General features: G+C 34.5%; 1 protein-coding gene across 4 annotated transcripts in view; it reads right to left on the bottom strand.

The window, feature by feature from the left end:
- Positions 1-919: 919 nt before the first annotated feature.
- The window catches only part of LOC121367821, an 83,795-nt gene continuing 61,606 nt past the window's right edge, over positions 920-23,108 (bottom strand). For all 4 annotated transcript variants that reach the window (XM_041492205.1, XM_041492207.1, XM_041492206.1 and 1 more), the window contains 4 exons: positions 12,829-15,621; positions 10,650-10,682; positions 3,729-9,392; positions 920-2,407 (listed from right to left, as the gene is read on the bottom strand). In XM_041492205.1, coding sequence (XP_041348139.1) covers positions 9,358-9,392; positions 10,650-10,682; positions 12,829-15,621 — 2,861 coding nt within the window. In that variant the 3' untranslated portion in view covers positions 920-2,407; positions 3,729-9,357. The remainder of the gene's footprint in view (positions 2,408-3,728; positions 9,393-10,649; positions 10,683-12,828; positions 15,622-23,108) is intronic.

Consider the following 23,108-nt stretch of genomic DNA (forward strand, 5'->3'; position numbering starts at 1 on the left):
TATAATATGGAATAGTCGACATCGAGTACTGGACACAATCGGACATACAACAAACATGTCTGCTTACATCTGGCAGCATGACAAAAACAGAAATAATCCTATACAACATAACTTAACTTATATAATCGACAATATAACAAAACAGTAATAAACACAAAATACACCATTTTAAAGCATAAAAATCAAAACATGAAAATAAAGAGTATAAGCGCAAACATAAGGAAAGCATATTATACTGGCAGCATAAAGCAAATAATATAATGCTAGTCCTTTCACAATGGAATTGTTTTATGTGTTTTTTTTCATTTACACAGCACACACAATGCCACAAAAACATAGTAATGTAAAGCATACTCCAGGACATTTTCAATGAATGATTCTTGATACCATACCACTTCATAAATTTTTCTAAGAACTATCCGATTTATGCTAGGATCAGACTACCAACTGCCACGACAAAGTTGGCCAATTTTCTGCTGTCACGACTTCTACGACTGTGCTGTTGCTAGTCTAAGCACTCTTACAACTCTATGTTCAACGTATACGACTTCTACGACTGAATAGTTGTTAATCTGAGCACAACCACCAAGTTGGCATTTGGGGAAAATTACAACACAACCGTTGAAAGTCTTAGCCTAGCATAAGAGTTTCTGATGCTCAAAGGTACATAGAGGTGGTATAAAAATTGCTTTCCATATACATGTACGTACATGTACATAAATATTCCTAATTATTTTACTTAACTATACAGGGAATAATCTTTTCGAGAATAAAAAAGGAGACAATGAGGACACTTTGAAAAGGGGACACACTAGTACAAGCTAAAAATTATTTCCAATATAATAAAATATATATAATTTAGCATTGGGGATGGGAAAGGAACCAAACAAGTCAATTAAATGAACATGGAAGGCAAAAAAACTGAACACAGAAGTTTTATTTTAAGCATAGACACTAAACATGATGCTTACCAAACCCAAACGGTCAACTCAACTATTTCTACTTCCAAAAGCAGTTGGAATTTGTTTAGCATTTTTTTTGTTTTGTTGTTTTTTTAAAGTGGCTATATGTACGGTATGTTATTTTACTTTAAAACAGAAACAGCTTCTTTGAATTGTATCACATTCAAACATTTAAAATAATAATAAAAAAAGGTTCGAGAGAAACATTTTTCCTGTGACCGGCACCAAGCCTACATCAATTTGCACACACAACAAAATGCAACAGCAGCTAAAACACGAGTAATAATATTCAACATAAGAAATGCATCACCCATTCAATTATCAATAATAACATGTCGTGGTATACCAGATGTGTGCGTTAATGGTAATTTCTGGTTCTATTCTTGGAAACGTGTTGTCGCTCAAGCGTTAAAATTCACAATTCATTCAAGTGAAATGTGGCACAACATGGGTATCTGTGTACGGCAGGATGGGTTCACTACCGACTGAAACACTCATACGCATATCAGGAATATCTCCCACAGATTACAGATATAATACAAACAAGATTTGTAAAGTTATAACCCTTTGAACTCAATACTAACAAATAATGAACTTAATTAATAACTCATAAAAATTCAAAAGTTATGCTCCAAAAATGGATCTCCATAAAAGGGTTGATATGGTATAGTGAAACTCCACTAAACTGGATACCAACGCAACCATGCAAAAAGTCCTGTTTTAAAGAGTATCCAGTTTAGAGAGGTTATGTTCTGTCCCAATATTTTAAAAGGGACTGTGAAAAACATCTGGTTATGATGGAATTCCTGCTTACCAAGGGTTCAGTTCTGTGTATATATATATATGTATCAAGACTGAATTTAAGAAAAATTATTCAGCTTGTATTAAAGCAGTCACGTTATAAAACAAGAACTAACTATGCTGACATATATGTTTTAGATATATCTCAGGAATTTATTGATAAAAACGTTATATTAAAGGGAAGGGAACTCTTTTAACGTGTCCATATCCATTAGGTTCAGGCATGCCCATCCTGGACTTAATCTCTGACTTTGCCAGTGACTAATTTGGGAACAGGATGGTTAGTCTTTAAAAAACATGACTGATCAAGCACAAAGTTCAAAGAGAAATAACTCAAATATTAATAGAAACACCTGGCCACAGACTCATTATTATGTTAACAAAAACAATTTGATACTGAATTTAAATTAAATCACTTAAGTGTGTCAGTGTTCTTAAGCATGAAATCTTGGAAATATTGGACACACAACAAGCAAAGATGGATGACTCAATGTTTTCTGAATTTTGCTGTATTATTTCTTATTATGTAAATTTTACATATTGTTTCCTGCAAGCTATCCAACAATGTCAAAAGGCCTTTCCACAGGACAATATCCATTTGACAAGCTTTTAAAACTTCTTCCAGTTGTCCTGTCAGGCATTATCTGCAACAAACAAAATATTTTATTTTTTATTAATCTCTTAAATATTTCTAATATGCATTCCATAAATCTTCATCAAACTAAAAGCAAGCAACTGAAACCAGAACAAGTGTTCTAGGAGCTGAATGACGTTAAGATACAGTCTATAATCAAAGCTTATCGTGACAGAATAAGACTTAATTATAGTTACATCAAACTGACAAAACAACAATGGTACATAAAACAAAATTCAGCAACACAAACATTTAAAATTATTAAACATTCAAATTAATTAGCAGGTTCATGTAGCCCAATGAACTCCCAACTAAACGATGAACTGCTTTGATATGACAAATAAGTCTGCAACCATTTCCAAAATGCTATATATTTGTTTAGGTTATTTGGAAAATGTTTTAATTTCCTGCAACATGATACAGCATATATCCAAATGTGTGATACCAATTTAAAAATAAAAAAGCTGAAACGATATTAAAAACCTAAATAAAGGTAATTTTTCAGCATTTCAGATCAAATCCAATCTACTTTGTTAAAGTTATTTTCAGCAAAATAACTTGAAATCAGATAAAAAGCTAAAAAATCACATTCTTGTATATCACATGAAGGACAGTTTTCCAATTCGGTTTAATGGGTATAGTTCGCGTTTTGGTGGAAACCATATTATTGTATTGCCGAGTTGTACCAACATCAGTACACCTTCAAGGTTTGGAAACTGGCGTATACACATTTGGAAACAAACTATTCAGAGTCCCTAGTTTCAACCGTGCAAATGGACACCAAGTTTAGTTAATTAACAAACCTGCAACACACATTTGGATACGGTTTTAACAGAAGATAAAGTCTGTGATGTTATAAACAGGTAAATACCTTCTAAAAATAACGAAATACTGTCTATAAATAACAAAATACCATCTAAAAATAACTAAAGCTTGTCCCAATAACCATTACTTATCAGATAAATGTGTATTTTTAGAATTTTTTTTTTTTTTTTTTGGGGTATTGCAAAAACCTGGATGTCCAAAACCACATCAAGTGTATGAAAATTAATATTCTAAATAAAATTTAAGTACTTCTAATTTAAATAATAAAAAATGACTTTAATAGCAAAATAAATGTTGTAGTGCTTAAAAACTAGGGTCTGTCACTTTAATATTCCATATATACAAATTGGTGTGGAAGATTGTTACACATTCTGAGCTTTATCAGCAAATTAATACATTTATTACACACAACCTGGTATGTCAAAAGAAAAAAGTAAATATGTATGAACTATTCTCAATGGTTAAAAAAAAAAAAAAAAAAACTTCAGATAACACTGTATTCTCACCTCAACCCACAAGTGCTGTCGGCCGTGTGTTCGTGCAGCAGTCGGCAGGCATCAGTGGAAGATCTGATACATTCCTCTCTGGCTCAAGTTGATTGGTGTCATGATTATCATCACACCATGGAATTCCTCGTCCACAGCACACGTGGGTCACTGCTTCACGATGAGAGCATTTTCGCCCACAGATCATTCCTTGACTGATGATTCCTTTACGATGGCATGTAGCTTTAGCAGGAAACATCAATCAAGAGTTCTCGTTGCTTCAAATGCTACATATATTTGGAGACAACTGGTCAAATACAATGTCTGTTCCAGTTTCATGTTGTGCTTGCAGGAAACAACAAGTGAAATACAATGTACATATCATTTTGTATTTGAGAAGGAATGTCTCAGTTATACCTGTACTGTGAGGAATAGTTTTTTAAAATAAAAAAAACAACCCGAAAGATTTCCTGAATACAAGTCATCTTCATTTCTACTGTGGTTTATTTAAGAAAAGTTTGGGTATTTTTTTAAAGATATAAATATACTTCAATTACATTGTTTTTGAACTGTTCTGCATACAAGGAATACATGTCTGAATACATATATGATATATCAGTTTCATTTGTACCCCAATACATTTGAGGAATAACATACATAAATTATTTGTCCAAATACATTTCAGTTGCATGTGTTCTGGTACACATTTGAGAAAAAACTTACTGGCAATAGTTGAATACATTTTACAAATCAGTTTATTCATACTGTAGTGCATTCGAGTTGCTTAATGGCGAAAACATTTCACTTTCATTTGTACTGTTGTCTATTTGAGGAGGAGCCTACAGGAAAGAATAGTCTCAATACATTTCACATCTTTAATTACATCATAAATAGCTGCTTTCAAGACTTATTATGCCAAATTCTACTCTTAGTTTATTCTGCCTCAGTCTGTTGTCAAAATGCCATAACATACAATTATGTACAGACATTATCACATATGCACAGATTATATTTTGGACTTATGTAAAACATTACGGACTAAAAATGTATATATAATTCATATGTACATTCAATTAATTACATCCTATTTAATCTTATTATATTTTAAAGACCTTTTCGATCCACTGAATAAAAATAGATATTTAATACAAGACTGGAACCACTGTTAGATCAATTCTTTCATATTAATTCTTTCACAACACAGTGACTATGATTTCTACTGTCTGCAAGACTAAACAGTCGAGTTAGAGGACCTTTATTTTATGAGATTATACCAGCACACCAACCAAAAACTACTCTATTCCCTTGCAAATTGTTTACTGCTGTAATGAATTTCTGTGCCAAAATTGGTGCCTTTTTTTTCTTGATAAAGAAAAAGATCAAGCCCCAGGGTATGGGTTTCTGATTTATATTATACTGTTTACTAGAAAACAAAACCCTCAAGCATGTCGTATATCACACATGAACTGGAGATGTTTAACTGGTGTTAGGTACACTTCTATTTATGACCCACTAGTTCTGGGTATGAAGGTGGCAAACGGTACACTTCAATATTAAATTACTGGTAAGACGAAGATACAAAGGATATGACATATATAATGTGATAAATACTGAATGTCGTATACATTGTTCTTACTCACTGCACTCGTTTACTGTGTGCACGGACATACCACTTGATCGTCTCATAATAAACTCCTGCAATGAAGTGAAAATGTATATGACATTCTGCATATGTATCACACATACACAAGGTACAGTTAAAACATTACTGGCTGAAGCTGGATATATATTTTTAGTATGATAATGAAAATAAAACACAGCTATGTTAATATCAGTAAATATGACCCTTCTACCAACACCTTCTGAATTCAATTCATTTTACAAGTTTACAGTTGATTTAAAGTGAGTATTTTTTTCATAAAACCCCCACAAAAACATGCATGTCAATATTTGGCAATACATATATACCGGCATATCAGCATTACTTCTTTATAGAAAGTAAATTAAGTTACAAAGATTTCTCTTTTTTTCTAATTGCAGATTGCAATGCAGAATGTACAAGTATTAATTTTTTTTTTAATTAAAAATTACCCGGTCAGAAATTGCAATTTACAAATATATATTAAAAAACCCAGTCTGTCAATGAAAAAATATATGTATGATTAACGACAAAATTGTTGACAAACAAGTCACTGAAAATACTGTTATACCGATACCCATGACAGTTGATATGTGTACACACGAAGGGTTGAAACTCAGTGAAACTATGATCTATGGATCTTCAGTCAGACCTACATGTGTAAATTTCAACAGTACCAATCCAGCAGACGCGAACATTTTGCATAATTTTATTTATTAAGGCATATTACAATGTTTATTTTCTCACTGGCCTGTACTAATGTAATCTAGAAACATCAGCTAAGAAACACTTATTTATTACTGTACCCTGAATTCAATCCTTTATCATGACAATTTTAATTGATTAAAAACGTGTAAAATGTTGGTTGTTCATTTATGAATTCTCACCCCCAAAAAAACCCAACGAAACCCCCACACATTCAAATTGTTCTTCAACTGTCAGTATAGTTAAGAACATTATATGACACTTGTAACCCTCCGATCCCCCTAAAAGCATTCTATTTTCTATAAGCCACAGGGTAATTAATTTTTTCAATTTACCAACCAAATCTAGTGTTCTGAAGGGCAACAAGTTGGAAAATTAGTGTACATTCACAACATTCAAATTATTCACCAACTTAGTAAAAAAAATGTATGGATACTAATGCATTAGAGAGAACTAACATTAGTTGCATTTTCCAAACTGGTTTACAATGAATGGTATCTTTTGAAGAATTTTTTTTAATGTATACAAGATAAACCATTACTCACCAAAAATATTACCTTTCAAAATAGAAATTTTGGCATTTTTTCATTGAGACATGTAAATTCTAATTCCAGCCACACAAGAGCTTTTCAGAAAACTAGCACGCTACATGCCCAGAGATAAATGAAAAATAAAGTCTTGTCGAGATGTTATAAATTGAAGATCTTCATCAGATACGCTTGACTATCATGTCTTGACTGTTTAAACATATTTGTTAACTTACATGTAGGAAATTGCTATGTAAAGATACACCGTAACACTTGCCAAAATACAGCATCAGTGATAAAGTTAAGAAAACCCCCCCCACAACTGATGGTAAAATTCAGTAAACATTGCCTGTACACAATTGATCAAATCATAGTTACATTTATCTATTGGACATGCAGTTTTGTCTTTTGGCAAATTAAGTGGTTAATACAAAATGTATCAATTTGATATAGTAATGCCATAAAAAATCTTAAAGCTTTGTTGTATAGTTAATGCTTAATTTATATCAACATGAAAATAGCATTCTATGTTCTCTTATTTCAATAATTTTAAACTTCATAACGTAAATGCAAACTACCTTGGAAGAAGAATTAGGTAACAGAATGTGTGACTTCACTTACAATACAAATGGTTAAAAGTAGAAAATATATAAATGACAATGCATTTGTGTTGCCTTTACAGAATAACATTTAGCACAAAAAGCCATCCGAGTATTACTGCAATGGTTGGCCAACAGTGCTCAAGTCATAAAAAAAAACATCATTGCAAAAGTCTTTATCACACTGCTGATAGCAGATATTCGGAATGCATGATCTTGTATTCCTATAGGTATTTTAGGCATATTCAGAGTGAATACAGCTGAAAGTGAGTGGCTACTCTAATTTAGGTCTTAACCACTATAATGGTAAAAAAACCACAAGAAACATGTTGGCCTCTTCTGCAAGCTCTGCACACACTAAATATAGAAGGCAGTGATGGTTTCACAAAATGTTTAAGCTTGTATAAAGAGCAAAAATAAATACTGAACAAGAAAAAGTCAGTTGAAGTCAAAAGCAAACAAGACATTTATAGGAAACCAAATATTAGCTGTTGTTGCAGAATGAAATGATCCAGTGTTATGCTCGTCGTTTGTAGGATGGTAAACCACAGTAACAAGACTTGACTCTGGTTTTCAAATGAATACATTAAATTGGTCACAGAATTGCAGGTCCTCGAAATAAATCAGCCTGGTTATGTAGATGTAGATGTTGATGCTGCTGCAGTCCTCCAGTCTCACACACTCTCCCAATATTACACGACCTGGTATATTCCAGTTCTACGTATTGATGAAAAAGCAATATACAAAATCAGGAATCACAATGTACTGTTTCACCGAAAATGGAAAGAAAACAAATCTGTAAGAATAAAATATCTCAAATCACAGACTGAATGCAATAATGGGCACACTGCTATTTTCTTTTACAGCATAGTCCATTTCATAGCTTTTGTGTAGTTTTTTCAATCGAAAGATTAAAAAAAAAAAAAAAATCAACACATTTTTTCAAAAAAAGATTTTTGTCTGTTCCTGGAACAGAAAAAAGACACCAAGTCTAATTACGAAAAACTGGTATCACAGAACATAGGCTTTTGGTCCTGTAGCACCTTGGGAGTTGAAAGCCTCTTGTTGGGGGGTAAAATAACCACAAGTGAACGACTACAAGACGAACAGTCGGAGATTTTCACAAGCCTGCACTGGGAGGCAAACCAATGAATGGACAGATGACACAAAACAAGATGAAATAAAGGCACAAATACAACTGACACAATGGGCATCTGAATTACATTTCATCGATGACAATACCCAAAACTGACTAAGAGAGACAAAACAAGTTCATAGTTGCTGGAAGTGTCAATGAACAGTTTGAAATGCATTGTAGACCAGTCACACACAAACATTACCACAATAAATACTTGAACAGCCAGTATTTCTGCCTGGGTCCGTAACATGGTCAAGATTTGTAATGCCTGTTGGTTTTTTTGGATAAAATATGAACTAAGAGTACTCTGAGGTATGCTTCAAAGATTTCTAAGAAATTCAACTCAAGTTTCCACAGGTACAGTCTTCCGATGTAAATGGTTTTATCTGGATGAATAGAGTTTGGATGGATAATACATTTTCTCATGGACACAACCAATGATATGACTTGCAGTTACAAAATACGGCGTGGTCCAATATACACAAGAATGCCCTTTATGTATTCCAATACCGGCTCTTTGATGTCCTGGTATGTGCTGCTCTGCCGTACCAGTATGTGCTTTATTTGCATTCTAGTTTTTGCTTTTTCTGTGTCCAAGCATGTGTCTTTTTATATGTCTTAGTACAAGTTTTTTCTTTGACCTAGTACATCCTTTTCTCTGTCCTAGTAGTAGTATGTGCTATATTTGTATACTAGTATATGCTCTTTAAATACGTAACAAACTTGATGATGTTCATGAAGATTTGGCATGGAGTAAGACAATGAGCTTGCACTCCTAAACTGCTTGCCACACAAGGATAAACAAAACGCTGCCGAGATTGTTTTTTTTTTGTTTGTTTTTGCACACAATTTTGCAGCAAAATTAGCTGGCGTTAGTTTAATGCCAACTTCTGGCAATAAGCACAAACAAAACAGTAAACAATAAAACAAATTGTCAGCAAAGCCACAACTTCCGCTTATCTGACGCCAGTAGGTAGTCTGTCATGTTGTACAGTCAAAGTGTGTTTTAAGGCAGTCCACAGAAAAATCAGTGTCTTGCGCTTTACTGGCCATTGTAGAAGATAACAGTATTAGAACCTGAAATTGATAAAAAAAAAAAGAGAGAGTAAATTAACAATGTATTAAAGCTTTAAATTCAGTGTGTAATACAGTAAAAACAATATATATATATTACCCATATGGACTCAAATATACGGGGTAATATTTTTTCGATCTCTGCACAGTGTGCAGATTGCTTCTACAGCCACTGATTGGCTGGCTTTAAAATCACGATGTTTGGTTGATTGCTTGCCATGGCCGGAACTTCACTTTCATTCATGTAATTTTTTCATTCATGAATCACATTACACATACGTTATACGATCTACAAAGATTTACAAAAACAAATGGACTCATTTGTTTCGAAAACATGAAATGTATATTTTCATAAGCAGCAGCTTTAATAATATATAAAAATAATTGTTTTCAAATGCAAATACAGTTGTATTATTTTGTACTGTAAACATTTGGCTGTAAAGAGAACGCCGTTATGCTATGACGTCACTTACATTACGTCATGTAATGTGCGTAAGATTATATCACATAATGGTTTATGTTGTAGACTCCAGAGGAATTTTTACATTAAAAATCAGTTAAAATTGACAATGGTTAATAAAGTGAATAACCAACTCGCTACGAGGAATTGTGAATTATCTGTCCCTCGTGAATGAATGTTGTAAAACCCTTGCCAAAGGCTCGGGTTTACAACATTCATTCACTCGGGACAGATTAATTCATAATTCCTCATAGCTCGTTAGCTATTCTCTAAATATGCAATGCATATGCACACCCCAAACCCCCCAAAATGTCAATATCAACTATGAAAATAAAAGCAAGTGATTAAAAGGATCATTTGTTAAATTCTACCTCAACAAACTGAGTGACGTAGTGGATATTACTCAATGCATCTAGAGAATAAGAAACACAATTGTACCAGTAGCAAGGACTTTTACATGTCATTTTCCACAGGCAAGACAGCACGCACCTGGGTCTTTTAACATATTACTCCCTGAATACTGGTGGAAAGAAAATAAGCCAGCAAGTCCCAACAAGTGATCACTGAAAACACTGATCTACAATTAGATGGCCTACAATTACATAGGCCGGATAAAACAGTAGTAGTCTTTTAGTAACCCTTGTTAAATATTACATACATCATTACATTGTAGTCTTGCTTATTTACACAGATAGATCAGGCTTTTAAATTAGTCTGAATGACTATGTCATAAGAAATGTCTCTGCCAACACTCAAACAATTTTGTTTAAATGCTCAAGATATAATTTTGTAGTACTCACATTTCTCTTTTAACTCAATAATATTGTCCCATTCTGAAAAACAAGAATAAAAAATAATTTATTTAAACAGATCAAGATTCTTACTCCTTGCAGCATAACAGCTAACTGTGATGACATTAAATACTAGAAAGATCCTGTACATACAGCATACGTGTGATTATTTCGGAAATATATTTCTAAACAAAATAATTCATGCTATAAAGAAAACCAGCTCAAAGGTAGATAACTCCACACAAGATTATATCAATGTTCCCCCCCCCCCCCCCCCCCACCCTTCTGCAGACTGGCCTTGACTGAAAAGTAAATTACTCTGCACATATGGATCAATGCTTATTGATTACGGCAGACATTTTTATCAAATGCCATCAGACTACGCCTTTATCTTAATTTCTTACATACTCCGCCAAGCTGGATCACAAGGCTATGAAAGCAGTTAAATTAAAAATAGTTGAGGCAAATTGTGAAATATAGTAAACCACATGTAGATGTGAAAGTGTCAAGGAAAGGAATGTTTGTTTACACAATGGCAACCAGTAGATCTGTTGTATCAATCATATTTGCAAAATGAGGTCTTCAAACTGACAGACGCCCAAACCCATCCAATGCTGTACTGTTTATATATACACCCAACTCATTTGAATTAGCAGTACCATGCCCACAGAAAGGACAGCACATACCAAATCTTCTGATATATCAATGACTGATTGAAACAAGTTTTAAGATAGAGACTTGTATTCCAAATTTACACAAAGTAAGATTATAATGAATATCTAAAATCACAGAATAACCCAGGGTAGTGCACAGCAAATGCAATCAATTTAACACTGTACAATGACAATAATGAGTGTAAATTTCAGTGCTATCCAATATTACAGACATGACCCTTGCAAGTCTTGAAACTTGACAGGCATTAAGAGACAACTGCCACTCAAAATACACTGTATGCTTTCTGATAAGCAATTTCACAAGCAGCTTTTTACTTTCCAAAATTTTCATCTTAAAGCAGAGTACAAGAATTCAAATTTTAAAATTAATGCACCATCCAATAGACAGGACTTTGAGACCATGAACATTTCATGTGTTGAGTCATGGGTACAGCTGTACTTGTAAACAATATAAGCCAATGCACCTCTGGCTAGCATTCTATCTCACATGAACACCCACGTGCAACAATAGCTCTGTATGGTGATGTACATGAAGATACGGTTTTTTTATAATCAAATGTCATCAAGTTGTAACTAGGTTCAGTGAGACTATAGTCCGTAACACAGGGAATGCCTTTTTTCATACTATGAAATTTACTATAAGTTATTTATTTCTCAGCCGAATGATTTCTAAATTGCACACAAAAATAGCACTTTTCTGTTATTTCCAAAACACTTGCACTTTTTTTTTTACATCAAACCAAACTGAAATTATTTTTTTAAAAACCCAGTTTTATAGAATGATGGGACGGACTATAGACCATACAGCTATAAAGAATGCAATGGTATTGTTGCACATACAGGTAAATATAGTACCCATGATTTTAGAATGACGTGGACTACAAGTATAAATAATGCCTTCCTGTGTTCAGCAAACATTATTCCTCATAATGTTCCCCCATAACACAATATTTAATAGAATAGTTTCATTGCATACATGCCATGGACATATAGCTTTAAGAAATAAAATCATTACCAAGACTGTGTAGTTCATAATAATTATTGTTAAGGAAGCATGTCAAAGAAACCAAAATTAAAACCGAGACTGAAGATAGCACAAAATCTTACCATCAACAAAATCTACATTTACAAGTATGTAGACATGATTTTATCATTGAAACTTTCATTTTAGGTCAGTTAATATTTTAAGGCTCAATATTACAACATATTTTACAGCATAGCTTGATTCCATGTTTCTATAGATCTTACAAGTTACATTCTGGGTTGGCACCATAAGATTATGAGATGGTCCTAAAATATCTTCTTTCTAGGTAACATCATTTATTAATTCTGGACTAATTCTATTAAAAACTCAACACAAATTCCTCAATTCAATGCCTGGTACATATAACTTATAAGTACATATGTACAATAACTTATGCTATCCTGCACACTTAGTGCACAATTTTTTTTTAAAGTTAAAACAGAAAACATGATGCAACAATAATGAAATATGATAAAAGTTAAATTATTACCTTTTTTCAAAAATGCTATGGCCTCTGCAGAATTAAATTTGTTGGCAGTAATGTTATTATCTGGAACAAACTTTATCTGCTTGCTTTTCACATTACTGTCCAAACAAATTTGGCCATCTCCAATTTTGGCTACAATTCCATCTCCATAGAAAACTAAAACGGCTGTATCATGATTAGGGGAAACACTGTCCATCTTTTCAGAAGTAATATTGTCGGTCCTTAATGCATCAGAAGTTGGCTTATTTCTATAACCCTGAGAATGAGACTGAACGACACCGTTCAGTCCTGCAATGTGTGATTTTGACACTTTCCCTGGCGTAATATTGGAACTATTTGACGGCTGCCCGTCCACCAGCCCCCCACTTTGGACTACATCGCTGGGACCGTCACCCGGTTTGTCCAAGTTAGCGGTAAGCTTGCAATTTCTAACACAACCAATGGAAACACTTGAAGAAGAATGAATACTTTGATTAGCATCGCTCATCGTCTTGTCGTGGGTCACCGTGGTAACACTGACCACGACGGGGCACGCTGGCGGGGCAGAGTCGGCATCACTCGACACGGTGACGGCTTTGTCCGACTCCAGCACACCCTTGTTGTCGATATCTAAATTGGAGTCGAATCCAAATGTTATGTCGAGATTTTGAGGAGTCTCTATGAAGCGCTTATCGAGGAACACAACTGAAGACTTAGGTTTTCGGCCGTTGTTGATCACATTTGTTGGCTTGTTACTGAGGTCTTTGTTTACATTATTACTGACAGTAGTCTTACCAATACAACTACTATCAATGACAATGCTAGAAGATACATTTTTGCCACCAATGGTGTGAGATCGTGAGGTTTCATTGGTATTTGACACAATGGACTTTAACAATTTTTTGGTGCCCTCCAACTTGTCGCCCTTCAGAACAAGTTCTGGTATGCTGGAACCACTTGTAAATGTAATTGTAGGAATTCTGGCATTACTGCCATGTGTGGACACTTTCCCTTCGGAAGAGTTAATAACTACATCTGTGGGCGATGGTTTGTGCCCAAGACATCGGACATCAGCACAGCTTTTCAAATTTCTATCACAACCCTTCTCATCATTTAATGTTTCACTAGAAATATCAGAGACTTTCACTTCCATCTGTAATGCTTCCATTTTTTCCATCTTAAGAATATCCTGACTTCCACTTTTCTGACGAGTTCTCTGATTAAACTTTGGACTAGTATCAGGTTTGGTATCCTCAGGACTTGAGCCAATTGAATGTCTTCGTTCGTGTAAACTACCCTTCCAAATTGTCGTCTTGGGGCTGGACAAATCATCATCGCAGCTTCCAGGACTTAGCGGAATTGATGAGTTGGGCGAATTTGGTGGTTTGGGGGCAGAAACCATTTTTGCATAGGACACTGGAAACCTAGAGGACGCAACATCAGCCAGCCGACCACCCTGAGCAGCTGGCAGCGACTTCACAGACTCTATATCACTATCATCCCAGGACCGAACTGACCCCGAATCAATGGGCACATCTCCCGAAGAATTCCTCCTGCCGGAACCACATTTATTAACATTGGCAAGAACAGGGAAGGCCGATGGACTGAGATCGTGACTTTTTTCTTTGCTGGGAGGTGGTGGTGTAGCTGAGCGTGGCTGGGTGGGACGAAATTCTTTAATATTGTTTTTATGTTTGGGATATTCTCCTGGAGGACGTTTTTTCTTCTTGGTTTTGCCGACCACAGTGAACTCGGCTTCAACCGGCGGTGGCGGATCAATGTCTGTGAAAATAAAACTGGAAGAATTTGGAGAAGTGCTGAGATCTCTGTTACTCCTGTCAGTAACGACTTGACTAGGTCCATTCTCGATAACCATGTTTTCAACCTTTTTGTTGTTTTTCACTTGCAATTCTGCCTTCACTTTCTGTTTACTTGACTTCTTGTTATCAACACTGTCTTCTGCTTTTACCACCTTTTTATTAACATCTTGAATGTCTGAAGGTTTTTCCTTCACTAGTTTTGGTTTGTTTTTGTCTTTTGTTTCTGCTTCCTTTTTAGTAGGATATATACACTTGGAAGCAACGACTTTGTCAATCTGGTTGTTTACTTTGTTATTTTTGTCTTCGGCTGCAATGGTTTCTGATTTCAATGCTTTTCCATCGACACTTTTCAAAACTTTGTTATCCTCTTTTGTTGAATTGTCTTCATCTGGGTTATTCTTTTCATTGGTATTAGTTGAAGGTTTCTCACTAGAATTACCCATATCCTCACAGATGCTTGCACTGCAACTGCTGCCAACAGACTGTTCACCAACTAGTGATACGTCGTCTGCACTATCAAATGATTTTATTTTATCTTTTTTGTCTTTATTTTTTTTGTTTAGCTTGTCGGGTTTTGCTACGGATGATTCAGGAGTGTTCTTACGATTCAATTTCTTCTTGATTTGTTTTTCGCCTTTTTCGCCTGTTCCGATAAACTGCAGAAGCTCGTCAAGTCCAAGCTTATTTCCAACATAATTGGGAACGTTCTCGGATAAATTCACCGGTTCTTCAGATTTTCGCCTGCGTTTCTTTTTACTATCCAAATTACTAGACGAGTTGTCCAAGTCCCTGTCTGACTGCCCGTGTCCTGAGGTGTCGATTTGCTTACTCTGGTTGTATGTTCCATTTCCTTGCTTGCAATGTAAACTACCCTCCGTTTTGGATAAATCTCTCATTTGCCTATAGTAGGCAGGAGTGGAGGGGTCTAGTCTGTTGCCATTAATGTCATCACCTAGCGATTTACGGCTCCGTTCTGAGAGGTGTTCATCACTGTCATCTGAAAAAATTCAATCAAACAACATCAGTTATAGGTTACAAAATAAAAGAAAACCCCCACAAAAGAACATTTATTAACACCTGTGATATAAAATTACTGTTATTGGAAAAGTAAGGAGGAAAACTTGCTGCTGACATGTATTTAAGCCACCATGACTTCTTACAATTAATTAGCAGCAAGTGCAGTTTTCTCAACATAAACACACCATACACCATGATCTTTAATATGGCACTGCTTGGTTCATGGAATGTAAGTAACAGCCCAATGGTTCCACCACTGGGAACTGATCCTGCAACTCGTATCACTTAAGTCAGCTACTTCCCATTCACTAGATACTAACAAAACCTGCACCATTACTTTCATAACCATGTACAATCAAGAATTATATCAAATAATGTTGTTTCATCCCATTACCAATAAGGAACAAATCTAATTAGGGAATAAATAGTCTGAATTTGCATCAACTGATATTTGTTAATGCTCACTATAATCAACTGTGGTTATACACAATGGGAAAATATACAATAATCATAAATGGCACATGTAGTCAAATTAAAATAATAACATTTTGTAACTCCAAAATGATCTAGATCATGGATAACAGGCAGACAAATTTAGACACCAGGGGCCTAATTCACTAAACTCTCGGAACTTTGCGATCTCGCAGTGCAATGCTAAAAGACTTGCAAAGAGGATGCTTTGTTGTCTAGCAGAGCCCAAGAGAGCTTTGTGAATTAGGTCCCAGGGCCTCATTCCACGAAGTGGGCGTAGCACTAGGATCACCTTTAGTGCATCAAGTAGTTGTGCAGTGCACTTTAGGTGATCTTATCACTAAGATCGCTTCATGGAACGAGGCCCAGGACCATACAGTGACTACTTTAGCACAACAGTCTAATTTTGTTAGGGCCAACCTACTGTGCTACGCTGCATTTGACTAAACCGAGCCTAAGCCGCATCTTTAAATCAACAGAAACTAGTTCTGTACAACGAATGTATACAAGATAAAAGTAGGATTTCTTTTCTCTTTTTTTTTTTTTTGGGGAGTGTGTGTGTGTAATAATTTTAATATTTTTAAAAACATATTTAATAAGCATGGTCTTTCAACAGAACCATGTCTTGCACAAATATTAATTATATGACTGTACAAGTTGCAAAGTGAAAAAAGTTATTTTCACAGGTTATGGACTACATACAAGTACATTCATGATGGTCACCATATGGTACTTCACATATTCCATGGAAATAGCTGTACTGCAGAATATATAACCAAGCCACGTGGCTAGTTTTCAGCATTTCTTTATCAAATGTTTTTACATTTCAGATTTTTTTTTATATACATGTATATATAATACATGTATATACTTCTGTTGAGGTGTTCAGTGTCTAATGAACCTATTCTAGAGTTCCTCAATGAATAGCAATTTGACACAACTGTTGTGTCAGGTTCTGAAGGTCTGGAATAGTTTTATATACAAATAATTTCATAGATGTGTAAGCAAGACCTGCTTCATGCCGCTTTAATTATAACAAATTAAATAATTAAATAATAACAATAACAAAAATAAACAAAATATTAGTTTCCACCCGTTGACTGACTACCACAAACAAAACGTTTTTAACGATGGACTAATTGGACTTAAATTCCAAGTGAATATTAAGTATTAAAAATGTCAACTACATCCCCCCCCCCCTCCCCCAACTTAAAATTTTAAAATGTACAAAAATGCACTTTTTAATCTGCAGTTTAGTACTCAACATTCCAGTACAAAATTTCACATGCCCGATTATTTGGTTCACATGGTTGTTACAATAACACCTTTCAAGCACTGTAACTAACATTCAAAGCAATATAGGTGCCAGGACTTTGTTTATGAATACCACTGCATGTAAAAAAAAAGAAAAAAAAAAGGTGAACCTCATAACAACTAGTCAAACTCCTGTAAAGAACCACCTGTTTAAAGCAGACCATGGTTAAAAACTTTGGTCTCTCCATATATAGGTTTCCCATTACCATCAGCCGTTATTTTGTAGGGCTGTTTGGGTGGAATTTATGGACATGCTTGAGTGCACTTGGAAAGCATGTTACTTCTTCCTTTGAGTGACATGGATGTAGTTAATATAAATCTGGGTCAAGAAAACAATGCAGCTGGAATTTAAGTTATGCCAGATTATGCTAAATCCATGTCATAAAATCAGGACTTTAAATCACACCGAAGTCACGGTGATGAACACTGTCCAAAACATGCATATTGAAATTTAGCAATGACATCCAGGCTACTATACCAATTCAGCTCAAACCACTAAGTATTAACCATTAATAAACTTTCAAAAATATGAAACATGTTTCTAAAATGTCTACTACCCGTGGCAAATAGGGGTCTGTTTGTCCTCATCTACACCCTCAACCCGCTGTCAGTGAAATGTCTGTGCTAAATATACCCTTCTGTGATCAGAACAAACAAAAATGCATGCTGTGTCCAAATTAGTGCCCTGGTAACTGATGATTAATATAATTATCTTTATAAATGGATAATTTTTTTAAGAGCACACTATGGGGGGGGGGGGGGGGAGGGAGGCTTAAATGTCCTACAAAGGTTGTTTAATCCAATCTAAACAGTTTTAAAAATGATCTAATCTTACCAAAACAATGTGGTGAGAATAGTAAGAGTACAAAGACCACTGGTGTGCACGAAGTACAGTACAGAACAATGCAGGTGCACTATTGTGTGTGTGAGGTGGAGCAAAAAGACCCCAGGCTCTACTCTACTCATATCAATCAACATGCCACATACTGATCCCAAAGGATTCATCAACCACTTTGGGGCTGGGGAGAAAACCCTGAAAGCTTATTATTCACTGTCCAAATTATAGACATATTGGGGACCTCTGACAAAGGGCATTAATTGCCTTAATTCTGCTTTCTGTATCAAGTTCAACAGTAGCAGTACTGTGATGTATGTACATCTTACTTTTGTTGACACAGCCATTAATTAATCTCAATGACAAATGTCAACAAAACTGACATGAAGGAAAAAGTAGTGATACAGATTTTTTTTTCTTATACTCTGATATGGTTTGCATCTAGCCATTTTTAAATATTAAAAAAAACACACTTTAATCCACATTTAAAGGACACATTATAACATATATTCACTGCTGTTAATGCAAAAAACCCTTGAGAGAAATTTAGCACACAACTCAAGTTACATGCACATGTAGGTGTCTTCTGTCAAGACAAAATAATTAGAATCTTAAGCCTGACACAGTTATAGCCCATCCAAGAGGCTGTTCACAAATATTAACATTTTCATAAGCATACAAACAATACTCTTTTTTGTGATTAAATGTATTATATATATATATATTTATCATATAATATCTTACATTTTCAGTGCAATCAAAGTATGTGATATTTTTCAGATCACATACTTTAAGAATTTGATAACTTTGCATATTAGATGTAAATTAGTCGAGGTCTCGGCACTAGGTTTATTGACATTTAAGAAAACGTACTTGGGTGACACTCCATGATTGACGTATATGCATTCATAGTCATCAAATAAAAACATTTCAATGGCAATTTGACACTGAAAGCTGTCCAGCGTTCAGAAAACAAAAAACGTTTGGCATAACTTTATTTTGATGTAAGGACATCAAAAATGACGTCATTTGAGTTTGACGTCATTTCCATTCAAAAATACACCGCGCCACATATTCTTACGTCATTTGAATATCCAGTAATGGCGGACTGGAATTAAAGTTGCATGTACAGTTTACAAAAACACGTATTAAGCTTGAGCTTATATGATAAAGAGATTATTTACCCTTGTGTATTTCGGTATCATCAATATCATATATTAGGAATAAAAATAATGTATTATGTGAGCATAATACAATTTATTCCTAATATATGATATTGACGATACCGAAAAACACTCTGGTAATAACCTCTGTATGTATATATATATATATATATATATATATATATATATATATATATATATAAATAAATTAATTTTGTCAGGAATATTTCAACCAACACTTTTGTTTACAAGTCTGAAACTAACACTCTTCCCTAATATGAGTGTTTTCTTGGGAAATTTTTATTTTTATTTTTTTTATGTCCCTATTTTTCAATAAACAAAAAGTGTTAATTGTACATTATTGCCATCAGTTCAGCAAAACATCCCAACATAGTGGCCTATTTGAGAATAAGGTATCATTCCAGTGGTGTGTTTTCTTCGTTCCAGAGGGATGAATTACACAGACCTTCACCTACCACTGCAACTCCAACAGAGATATCTGAATCCTGTTTGTCACACAGTCTAATGGGAACAACATCTGCATCCTAATGGCAGCAAACAAAAGGCATGTTCAGTGAGGCATGAGAGGGCTACAAGGCAAACACTTTATGGCTAAAACCAACACCACATGACTGGAGGCACAGCCTGCTGCAGTATCTGTATCACTTTCTCAGTCAGATCTTATGGAATGTGCCGGCATAGCTGGCATGACACACATAATCTATATATAGGGCTGTAACCTCTCTCCCAACCCACAATCCTTAGACATTTTAGACAGTGAGCAAAGGTCAACAATACAATGGAAATAATTAAATGCTGGTACACCTATGTTGAGTGAAATTAGTTGCCTGGTGTGCATCCTCTCTGACCTATTTCATCCACACTGGTCAACCATAAACAGCATTTTCCAGACAAATACTTGAGTGTAACACAAGGCTGCCATATTTCACAATGGGAGACATGCCTCAGCCAACAAAGGATGTACATGGCACAGCATAATAAAAACAACACATCATTATCGAACATACTATGATGGAGCACACATTCCGCAACTGTGTGTAAATCTGATTAACAATTCAGTGCAGAGCCGGCAACAAGCACTTACATGTACAATGACCTATCAAGAAGAGAGTGTGGGGTCCAGTGAACTGTTTGCCCTTTCAGATTTCTCGTTTTTCCTACCTTATAATCACTCGGTGTGCTTGAATAAAACTGCCTGCTTGGAGCGGTTCACCACTGAACTGGTGGAGGTTTTGACCAGAGGTGTATTTCGGCAGGCCTATCCAGGCGTATATTCCCTGTAGATATCTCAATCGATGAATCAATGTACAGTCAACTACCACAGAACTAACACTGGACTGACATGTTGAGCACATGAGAAATCTGGCTGTTGATTGGTCCACGATGCACCAGCCAGGCTGCTGATTACCCAGCCACAAGCTAAGTTTGGAAATAGCTTTACTCATAGATTTATCACACCATGTGATGGTTAGTGTGTGTGTCTGGATAGGAGGTGCCGTGTGTCGCTGTACTAATCATGTGACCATATTCATGAGTTAATACATGTACTGTACCTGTATCTACAAGGACTCAATTTGAAAGATGTACTAAAGGTCACAAACACGGATCTTAAGTCATAGGTATAAATATAGTACAGTACAAAACTAATACTATAAATATGAAATGAGCAATAAGCTGAATCTGAATATAACCTAGAAAACAAGAGAATAATAATTCAACCTAATTAAAGTAATTAGCTTAGTGTAAAAATAATTTGAAATATATATATATTAAAAAAAGTTTTAATAATAATTTAGTTTAATAATAATAATAAAAAAAACTAAAAATTTAATTTGATTTGATTAAAAAAAATATATAATATACTGAAATGAATGTTCACTGGGTTTTACTAATTTTTTTTAATTTTTAATTTGTTAAAACATAAACCTATAGTCTGTCCCATTATTCTATTAAAATGTGGGTTTAAAAAAAAAAAAAAAAAAAAAAAAAAAAATCAATCCCCAAGAAATTGTTGAAGATACAGTATACTGGATCCAAATGAGATAGAATATTCCTTTTATAGAATTCTATCAATTCACAGCAGGCAAATTACATTTAATACATCAATCAAGTCTGACCAATAAACAAGGCATATTCACAACTGTAATTATAGATGTACATCTTTTAAGCTACAGAATTAACAAAAAGGTTTTCAAATTAATACATCAGCAACAGATGAGCTACCAGGATTGTTGATGTTAATTAACTAACAATTACACATTGGCTCGTCTAAATAATACACAAGACAAATATTAGGTGATGAATACCAATTATTTTATTTAATACATATTCATGAACAAAAATATATTTCAGCATAAATTTAATTTGGGATAAAAAAACCCGTCTGAAATTAAAAAAACAAACCCACCCCCAATATTACAAAAAAAAATCCATCCCAAAAGACCACTTCCATTGTTTTTAATATAAAGACTGATATCTCACACAAAATGACAAATTTCTAAAAGAATAATAATTAAACGACTACTGTTCTTGGTTTACCGTTTCACATCATGTGACAAATATTATGGCATGAAATAAGCAATTCTGCCAGAACTTGCAGATACAACTGAACTAAGTTTTCACCATGCAAGTAAAAGGCTGTTAATAATATGAGTTAAATTACATAAGCTTTCAAAGCAAAGAATGGTTTGTTATTTTAAAAATTCTGTTCAGCATGTATGAATTTCAAACTAGCAGGGATAACAGAGGAAAAAAGAAAAGGTTGCAAAGGGCGACAGTGTCTGCACGTACAACCTTCTAAACAAGAACATTAGAGAGACTGTCTGGTAACATGATTTCAACCAACAGAGCATATTTAATCACTAAAATTACAGATGAAATGCATATTCTTGTTTAAAACATCAGTGTCTGTATATACAAGGTGTTTCTAATCGCTGGTTAGGGTTTCTGCCAGAAATTTAATCTAGGGTACGCTTTCGATTGACTGCGAACCCTACCAACACTCTTAAGTACCTAAATTATGGTCATTTAAAAAATCATTTCAACAATGAATACTCTAATATAACGCTCTTTGTGTCTTTGTAATAATTTATGTTTTAAGTCATACAGGAACATTTAAACAACTTTTTAACATTAAAAAATATAAATATTTGAAATTTTCGGGTACGCATCAGTACCCTCTGGAATAATCCCTGCGTGAACATTTTTAAAAGCCAATACTAGATTTTAGTTCCCAATAAGTTCATATGTATGAAAAAATATATATTAGGAAGTAAACTGAAGTTTTAGCTACTATAAACACTGGGACAGCCAAAAACACTGAATGTACAGACACTGATATTCTAAACAACACATTGTATCTAATGTGCAGTTGTAATTGTTACAAAAGCTCCGTTAGAAACATTTTTTAATGGCAGCAAACTGAGGACAGTCCCTTTAACGTGTTGACAAAAAAGTGCCCCCATTTTAAACTCATAAGTCAATGCTACAGAATGTAATGGAAGTAGCCAAAGTTGAAATGTATACCAAATTGTTTACTAGATAAACACAAAGTCTTTGACCTAGAGTTAAAATCTGTGCTACATTATATACAGTGAGTTTGTGTGGAACAAAGACACACACACACGCCTGCACACACACACACACACACACACACACACACAT

The sequence above is a fragment of the Gigantopelta aegis genome, chromosome 3 (genome assembly GCF_016097555.1).
Source record: "Gigantopelta aegis isolate Gae_Host chromosome 3, Gae_host_genome, whole genome shotgun sequence".
In the NCBI taxonomy this organism is placed as follows: domain Eukaryota; kingdom Metazoa; phylum Mollusca; class Gastropoda; order Neomphalida; family Peltospiridae; genus Gigantopelta; species Gigantopelta aegis.